General features: G+C 43.0%; 1 protein-coding gene across 1 annotated transcript in view; it reads left to right on the top strand.

Moving 5' to 3' along the window:
• The first annotated feature begins 4,280 nt into the window (after positions 1–4,280).
• Positions 4,281–9,808, top strand: part of LOC146867190 (beta-microseminoprotein-like) — a 309,484-nt gene continuing 303,956 nt past the window's right edge. The window contains exon 1 of the mRNA XM_085614846.1: positions 4,281–4,341. Coding sequence (XP_085470972.1) covers positions 4,339–4,341 — 3 coding nt within the window. The 5' untranslated portion in view covers positions 4,281–4,338. The remainder of the gene's footprint in view (positions 4,342–9,808) is intronic.

Below are 9,808 nucleotides of genomic sequence, written 5' to 3'. Positions count from 1 at the left end.
TTCCGAACTTGCGTTGGTGAGGATCGATGCTGTGAGGACGGCGACTTGAGAGACTTCTATCGAGAGACCTGTCCTGACTCGTTTATGACATTTAGCTAGAATAGGTAATTATGAGAATAATGATTTTGCTTTTGAATTGATTTTCTTTGAACTAATTTTAGATAAATTACCATTATTTGAAATACTGTGTTGGTGGTTATTTCTTGTCAATTATTGAGTACTCTATTTTGATTATTGTTGATTATTATTGGTTAAATCATGACTCAAGACAGTGTCAATTAGGTCTTATCGACCGTAGTGTAGATGCAGGGTGTTTAGAAGGTTTTCTTTCCACAGGTTCAGTGCTGATAGAGTAATTTGAGTGTATGTTAGTGAAATGGGCCCAAGCGTATGATGAGTGTATGTGCGTGTATCTGTGAATTTACTCTATCCGTGGAAGTAGGGAGAATTTGTACACCCCAATCTGCACCAGCCCCAGGTCAAACTGGTCTCACGAGTTCCCCGTCCTCTGGCCACCTGTGATTAGCATCAGGGCTTGACACACCATAAAGTCTTTTCATCCTACACAAGCCTCCAGCTAATCTCTTTCACACCTGGCTGTTCCTGCTTTATGGCTTGTTTCCCAAAACAGGAGATGCTCATGTTTATTGGGGCCTATCGATATCTGATGTGGGATCTGAGCCTTGCTGGGTAAATAATTACGGGCTTGTTTAACTGGAATGTGGGATGGTCATCATGACTCTGCTTTTTCGTTTGTAATGTACACTTTAAATGACCATACCGTAAACTTAAGAATGTATGCCTGAGGCATGAAAATCTGTATTTAAGGAGAAGCCCGTTTCTGTGATTTTTAGCAGTCTCCTGAGAACATACACGCTGTTGTACTTCTAGGACGCCTGTAATTGGTCTGCAGCCAATAAACGATCTTTGACTTCACCCAGAAGACTCTGTGTTTCTGTAGGTCTGGAACAGGAAGAACCCCGAAGTCATAGGGTGTGTTCCCCTGCACCGCTGGGCTGAAAATACCCAGTACTGCATAGAATGCGAGAAAGAGTGGTTAAAGGGGAACTCAGTAGTTTTATTTGGGTGGAAAAAAGGGCTAGAATCTCCTGGAGGAAGCTTGGTAGAAAGAAGAAACATTGCGGCATCGCTAGCCCAGATATTTACCAGTACTATCGTGCTTTTCATCTAAAGAATTTCCGACAGTTACTGATGGCAAGCTCTTTTTTGTCCCAGCTCTTTAGTGCTCTCACGGCAGGTTTTTGAGAGCAAGCAGACTTTTTCCATCTTAAATTTGGCCACCCTAAGTTTGTCAAAAAAATCAGGCTAAAGAGGTTAGTGGGTGCATGCAAGACATGGTATCAAGTAGGACTTTCCTTACAAATACCTTACTACAGGGGCTCAGCTCCAATATGGGACTCTCCTGGTACCCCAGCCTATCTCCTTGATTCTCTTGCAATTCCTTTGCACGAGTGTGGTATTCATAGATGGGGACAATTAATAGAGGATAACCAACTAATTCCTTGGCATGGCTTGCTGGAAGTCTCCAAGGGTTCTGTCTCCAAATTTAAGTATGATCAACTAGCAAGCTGGGCAAAAACCTTGCGATAGGACGGCATGCGGAACCAGTATTGGGAGGACAGGATACGGTTACAGCCACTCTTGCGGAAAGAAGTTACAGAGTGGTACTGGATGTTAATCCAGGTCGTGGAAGAAGTGCAAGTTTCGCTGACGGAGATCTTTAGGAGGGAACTGTCAGATCAAGACCTCAAACTACTTTGGCAAGTATCTATGTCTTACTTATGGTCATCTGCACCACTCAGAAAGAACCTTCCCTTTACTGTTCATAAGGCCTATTGGACGCCACGGAAACTCTCGAAGTTGGGAAGTCGGGAGATGAAGAAGTGTCCTAAGTGTGGAGAATAAAGCGAATGATGTCCACATGTTCTGTCAGTGCCTGTCAATCCAGATCTTTTGGATTAAAGTGGGTAAGGTTCTTTCGTAAATTATGGGCCAAGAGATTAAAGTGAACCTGGCTTTGGTATTCTTTGGGGGTGGCACCTGGTGAGGAGGCTAAAAAGCGTCTCCTTAAGACACAAATAGCTCTCATTTTTGTTTTAATTCTTCTTGCCTGCAGCGAGTGGTGTCTCAAGTGGATTCTCCCTTGCCCCCCTATAGATGTGGAATGGATACAATCAGTAAAAAGAATATCTAAACTTGATCGGGCCACTTTTCACGCTAAGAGAACAACGTTTTGGGAACTCTTGGATGGCTGGTTTAAGTGGCATGTTACTGGAATGATCCCTTAAACACTCTTAATTCCTTTTTCTTTTGTTTCTCCTTCTCTTTCTCTGGTGTAAAATTTACTGGTCCAATGATTATTGATATGCTATACAGGTTGCATGGACCGGGAATTTCCTGTTCCCGCCCATTATTCTTCTTGACATCTTTGCACCTGTACAGAAGAGTCAGATCTTTTGTCTATGCAGGAGGTTCTTTATGACCAGGGATATCTTTTTACATCCCTCCCTGGTAGAGAGACAGGGCACAGCCACAGTCTCTTAGATCTTCTTGACACCCTAGCATAAGGCTATAAATGAGGACATAAAAAAAGAAGAACAAAAAATACACTATTCATACATATTTGATTATATTTTCACCCATTTTCACAAACACTGGTGACTTTCAGTTACTTTATCACGTACCATACCATTACAACATGGCGACAGACCTCAGTCCGCTGTTTATGTCACATGCGCGTCTCTAAAGCACACCGAGATGACAATAGCACTGAACGTCAGCAGAGACGCGTGGCAGGCGATTTCGGTAAGCTTTACTTACACACTCATGAATCGCTTTCACAACTCCTTTGTTCTGCGCTGTCTTAGATGTTTGGCTCTTGGTCCGCACCGCTCCACTGTTGAGGGTCTCCCCTGTCACAATTTTCTGTTTAGCAGTGAGTATTAATGTTTCATTGTTCTAAAAACGATTGATGAAGTCTGCGTGTCTCCACTGATTCATTTAGGTGCCTGAGTTGTTCGGCTGCACCTGCCGTATTTGTACCTGATTTCTTCTTAGCCCTGACTCCAGTGCTTTAAAGGGAAAGAGAGAAGTGCTGGTACTCACCAAATTGCTTGGGCTGTGTCTTGGGGGTCTGGTAGGGGCATGTCTGGGGGGGGGGGGGGGTGGCAGTGAGGAAGGCATTTAACACAGACAGTATTTTCTTCTTCCATGTAAAGCGCGCTAGTACTGTTGGCCAAGTTCAGCTCATATGTGCAGGGTGTAGTTGGTATGTCTTTTACAGCTTTTTATAGTTCTAACTTGGCCAGAGGACATTAGAGCGCTTTACGCACGAAGCAGAAGTTTTACATGAAGGCACATTTTTTTTGTTTTTATGGCACAGAAGATTAAGTGATTTGCCCAGAATCACAGGATGTTGTGCTGACACTGGGATTAGATCTCCCCATGCCATAAAAACAAAAAAGTATCCTTTCATGTAGAACTTGTGTTTCTAATGTTATGCGCTTCCATGCCTCAGGTTATTTGCATGCTATATTAAACTGCAAAAAAAGTACCATTACACACCCTACATATGGGTCAAACTGCTAAAACTTGCAACATTTTTTTAAATATTAATCACATAGGCGAAACCTAATGCATTTACCAATGCTTATTATTGGCATTTACCTTCTGAACTCCAGCACCACTATAATATTCCAGCTGCCTCGGTTGTTTGGGGGGGGGGGGCAAAGATTATTATGGGGTATCCCGGCACTCTAATGCTTCCCTCCACCCATCTCCCCCCATCCCCCTGCTGGTAAGTGCAGTAAACGACACTAGTGTCTTGCGAATGTAAATGAGAACAGCGTACTTCTATTCCATTTCCAGAGCACTTCATCCCAGTTCTTTTCTTGTAACACTCTAAAAATATTTGGTTTCACAACCCCAGACTACTTCAGTTGATCATTTCCATCAATCAATCGGGGGTTTATATAGCGTGGCTACTCACCCGTAAGGGTTTGAAGGTCCTGAGGGGCGGGGGTAGGGGTTGGGGGAGAGAGGGGGGGGTGCTGAACCGTCTAGGCTCAGGGGTTCTGTTGAAGAGTCCATGTGTGGAGACCCACATATCCCATGGAAAAAGATTAGCGCAGACAAAGCTCAAATAAAACATAGTTTCTGCTTCTCCAGCAAAAACTCATAAATCTTGTCTTTTTTAATCTACATAACTCAAGGGATTGCTAAAAACCGCAGAGCCTATATAAATCACTCACCATAATCAACAGAGAAGCACGTCGGCTAAAACAACTCTAACTCTGGAAGAAACTGTTTGCCTCGATCATGGTAAGTCAGATTACATCTTTTTTCTCACTTTTTAAAAATTAAAACGTAGATCTGTGACCTTAATGAGATTTTACTGAGGCACTATTCGTACCATGTAATATGGTAACAGCATGTTATGTTACTCTATTTTGTTTTTGTGCCCCTAAGTGCGTCCGCAAAAATCATTCCTTATACTTTGTCTACAGAGGCATAATTCAAACATTAAAATAGGATTTTCAACTGCAATTAAGGAGCAAAATAAAACATCCTTACGTTAAGTAATAAGGAGTAAACAGCACATCAGTGCAAATTTGTACCACATCCCCGTTTGCACATTCGTCATTAGTGTTCTGTAATGTACTTTTGTTTCAGTGACTTTGCTTGGGGATGTTCTCCTTAATAGCCTTAATAATCTGCTGTAGAATATATTGAATACCTGAGGTTTTTTTTTAAACGCACTGAGAATCGTTGCTTAAGAAAAATAAGAAAGCCAACCAGAATGAGGTGTCACAAACTCATAAGTAGGGCTCCCGGTTTTATGGTATTTATAATTTTGTTACTTCTGTCTGTATTTATCCAAATTTATTTTTTGCAAATTTTACCTGTATTTATCTATATTTATTTTAGGTTTTGTGAAAAAATAAGCTGAAATGTGTATATTTCTGCATTTATTTAACCAGTTAATGTGCACTCGTCTGAACCGCTGATAGGTTACAATGATATATACACACTCAGATGGTAAAATATGCATTTGTAAGAAAATGTGTAAATTTTAGTATCAAGGTTGTGCAAATCTACTGTTAAGGCTCTTTACCAAAACCCTATATTTGTTTTAATCCCCTTGCCTGTCAGTCTGCAAAGCTATTGGCCTGGCAGTCATGATGGACAGCATTTAGAATCACTTAAAAACAACCCAATTTCCGCTTTTATCCACATTTAAAAATAAATACAGACAGGAAGATAAATGGTTTTCTGTCTGTATTTCTCTGTAAAAATCAGTGAAAAACGGAAAACAGGGAGCCCTACTCATAAGCCATTTTAGTGATATTTAAAAATATGCAACGACTAGCTGGAAGGAGAAGTGAAAATATCCCCTCTTATTGAACGTGTAGGTTACAAAACATGTTCTATTCTAGGTCTAGCTAGAGACCGATTTAGCAAACCGGCCTACATTTTCTTATCTCTAAAGTTAATATGTCGTATTTCTAGTGATGTGGAAGGTGCATACGGTTCAGCCTCTTTCACTCATTGCTCTGTTTGCATGCCATTCACAATGTATTTCAGCTCACAGCACACAGAGAGGAGGGGACTGGGTCAGCTACCTTCATTATTAACTGTTTCCTTCACAGTCAGTTGCATTTTTTCATTAACCCAGCCATTATTTGTCTAGTTTGTCAGCAAGCAGGAGACATGGGGTTTTGCATGCTTAGTATCAGCTTTCACACGGAGAAGAGACAGGCACCAAGAGGCAAACTAATGCTCTCCTGTGATGCTTGTTGTGCACCCAACTCTGGGCCCCATTGCTGAGTGACATGTTTACTACAATGACTGGTGCTGTCCCATCATCACTTGTCCTGTGTCTTTTGTTTGTAAGTCAGGCTTCTTTTCTGCCCTCCCTTCCTTGTTATTATTTCACCTCAGCTCACGTCAGTCCAGGAACCAACCATTACCACCACTACTATGACATCATCACGAGTAACACCTTCACCATCATTATCAGCACCTCCAGTACTACTACCCTTACCACCAAACATCACCGTTACCATGATTACCCTTATCGCCACTACTTCCATTGCACAACCACTGCCTGCCACCACCACTATAAGCACCACCATTATCATGACTAACATTATGTGCTACTACTGCTACCACCAACCATCATGGTTACCATCTCGAGCACTATCACCGTCATCACAACTACTACTACCATCAATTACACTCCCAGCACCATCCCCACTACAACCACCACCACCACGTTCATGCGAGTTTGTGTGTATAAGAACATGGTGGGCCATATTTATCAAGGGGTTGCGTCGCTTTTGCACCATGCAATGAGGTGCAATAGCAACACAACCCCTAAAACACTATTTATCAAGCTATGCAAGACCCCCTTGTGTTGCCCTGAGTGGCTTGATAAATCTAGAGTAACGGAATGCAGTGCAAATTGCTGCATTGCGTTACTCTGCCCCAGGTAGGCTTTCCATGGGTGGTGCGCGGTTGTTCCTACGCAACACCCATGGATTTTGATGCAGTCCCAGATTTACCATCACAGGTAGATCTGGGAATGCGCCAAAATGCTATGCTTTCCCAGGCGAGGCGTAACGAGGACAAATATGTTTATTTCTCCTAATTTTTCCTCTTTCTATGTGTGCTGCATTTTTAAGCACACATAGAAAGAGGAAAATGTCTCAGGGGATTGTTTTTGTACAGGAAAGTGCTCCTTCCTGCACAAAAGGAATCCTGCTTTAAACGTGGGAACCCTTGTCCAATGGTTCTTGATGCTAGGCAGCACATTATGCTCCAGCGCTGGGAAAATGCAGGAATGTGCCATATTGTGATAAATATGGTGGATTCCTTCCCTTTACCTGTAACGCAGCGCAGCAAGGCAATTTGCTGTGCCGCACTGCATTACATTTTGATAAATACCGCCCTGTTTGTTTGAAATTGCTGTCATAAAATGTGTGATATGAGCATTTAAATGACACATTGATGTATGTAGAAACTCTTCTGCAAAGCTCTCTCTATTCAAAACCTTTGTTCCATAAATCTGGCCAGTGGTACAACAACAGAATCCGTTTTGAGGGACACAGGGCATGTGGGAGTTGAGGATTTTTACTCCTGATGTCCAATGCCCCAGGTGGATGTCAAGCAACTGTGCCAAGTCCTATTCAGCACTTACGTAATATTTATTTATTGTGTGGTTAATTATAAAATATTACAATTTCTGCAAAACACAGGCAAGTTAAAAGCAACCAAACAAATAAAAAGCACATATATTTGTTGATATAATTTGACTCTCAGGAATAACGAGGCCCAAACAGTCCAACGCTCTCTCGGGTGGAGGGGTGGGTGATGGGGGGACACAGGCTAACAACTCAACAAGCAGGCAGTAGGAGCAATAAATGATGATTGCCCAGCCAAATATTTACTTTTGTGATAAAAGAAGTATTTTATATTACTGCTAACAACATTCATAAACAATTACACAGTCCCCTCTGAGGTCAGGGGTCTAGCGTCTCGTTAGGCAGTTCCCTGGGTCCCACTCTCTCCTCATTCAAGCCATCCTCACTCCAAGTGCTAGTGGTTATCCCTCATTGACTTTAGGCAACATCCAGGGTAAGCCCCACAAGTTGTCTGAGTCTCAAGAAACTACTCTTTGTCTATTTTAAAGTAACCTATGGTTCGACGCTGCAACACTAACTAGAAAACAAGTTCCCATAGGACGTCTAGCCCAAAATCAATCTTACCTGCACATATACATTCAGAGCACCCAGAGTCCCTGAGCATGCCCCGTCTGCACCTGGTGCATCAGCAGCTGAATCAGGTGAATTCACCGCAAGGGGCCAGGGGGGCTGCACTGAGCGGGTGCAGAGTTCCTCACACACAACTGCACAATCAAAGCGACCGGAGGTACCTTGTGGCGCCTCCTTCCAGGGTAAGTGTCTGGCCCGTCCCACAGTGAACTGCTACTGAATCAAAGATCATCGTTTGAAGAGTACATGGGAAGTCTGTATCTTCCCTTCCCAGTATGTGTGCAACCCAGCTTAGAGAAATGCAGCAATACACAAATCTGTCTAAGGGGATTCCTTAACCTCCTCTCCTCATGTTTCACCAAGCAGGCCTGTGTCCCCCAAAATGGAACCAAGAGTCTTCCATGTACTGTACTACTCATAGGCACACATACACTCAGCACTTACATTCTGCATGCACCACTGCACAGTTCTGCATTATCCCTGTATTGTACAGACCCACAGACCCCCCAGGATTTGCAGCTTTGGGTGGCAAATTATGCAGCAAAAAAAGCTCAATTTGCCCCTCAAAACCTTTTGAAATTTGCTGTATTTTAACGGTGGGCAAAAAATGTGCCCGCCACAAAAATACTTTACGGCCTTGCTCTATCATTGCTGGAGACTGTGCTATATCACATCATAAGTCTCAAGCAGCACAGCAGGTGAAAGTGGAGGATGTCTGATGCCAAAGAGAGCAGAGGACAATATAAAACCTGCTGGTCATCGAAAAAACCTGTGTTCCTTGACGTGTGCAAGGCAGCAGGGACTTGGGGAAGGTGGAGTGGCGGTGCGGCAGGGGCATAAAAAAATGCACTAAAAAAAACAGATGAGACATGGGGAAGGTTAGGGGTTAACAGGAGACAGAGTGGTCAGAGGGAGAGGCGTGTAGTGAAGGGTGGGGGTAGGAGAGCCTTTCAACAGCTGCAAGCTAATTGCGCAGAAGGTGGCTCTGTGCATTGGAAAGGCAGGCTGTAGAGGGAGTTAACACCTCTGCTGCCTGTAAGCCTGTTGGTCACCCTACCTTTATTGGTTCAAATGACAGCACAGAGCCTATATAGAGAGGGTCAACCCCATGTTATTTTTTTTTATTCCAATGTGCAAGCTCTTTTTTTTAAATTGTGGGATTTTTACAAAAGTGCAGATTTCGCAATTTTTGTGCAAATTTCAAAAATGCGATATCCTGGGGGGTTCTGGATGTACCCTTCCCAGGTCCGCATACAGCCAAGGCAGGTATACCATTCATGCGTTGCGCAGCACTCCACACCAAAGCGGTGAGGGCCAAGGATGAGTTGAGCAGCACCTGAACTTTAGAATGAGTAAGCCTGTGGGCGTCACATCAGTGACAGATGCTAAAAAAGACCTGCTCACTCGTACAGATGACTACACACTGTGCTGTCACCACTGCGCTAGCGCTGTTTAACTACTGGTGAAGGCAGTGACCTTCCACCACTATGAGGGCTGTGCTTTGGGTGCCCCTCCCAGTCCAAAATAACAGCAATCTGTGAGACAGGCCTATGTCATGGCGCATGTGCATAATCCATGTTTGCCTATGGCAACAAAAATCAGCAAACGAACACTGCTCCGCACATAGTCTTTGCAGTTGCAAAATTTTTGGCAGATAAGGTCTAAATTAATTAATGACAGCTCTGTTTAATGAATTCCATCTGCTTACCATGTCCGTAACCCATTGCACATTGGTTTTATTGATTTTATCAACTGCTTTTATTTAAAGTGACTGTTTTACATGATATTGTATGATTCTATCTTTTATGGCCTAATTGGCCGAAATAAAGAAAACTTGAATTGAATTGAAAATCAGCATTGGGGATCCAGACATCAGTACAGTTGGGGCACTCAGACATCGGTGCACGTCCATTATCATGTGGAGGACTTTTTCATCCCAACAAAATTCTCGTATTATGTTTATTGGTAGCGTTTTCAGTCGCACAGACTCACGACGTTAGTGAGCTGTACAGTAG

Source organism: Triturus cristatus, chromosome 1_2 (genome assembly GCF_964204655.1).
Source record: "Triturus cristatus chromosome 1_2, aTriCri1.1, whole genome shotgun sequence".
Taxonomy (NCBI): domain Eukaryota; kingdom Metazoa; phylum Chordata; class Amphibia; order Caudata; family Salamandridae; genus Triturus; species Triturus cristatus.
The sequence above is the reverse complement of the archived record's forward strand: the minus strand, read 5'-3'. Positions and strand labels throughout refer to the sequence as shown.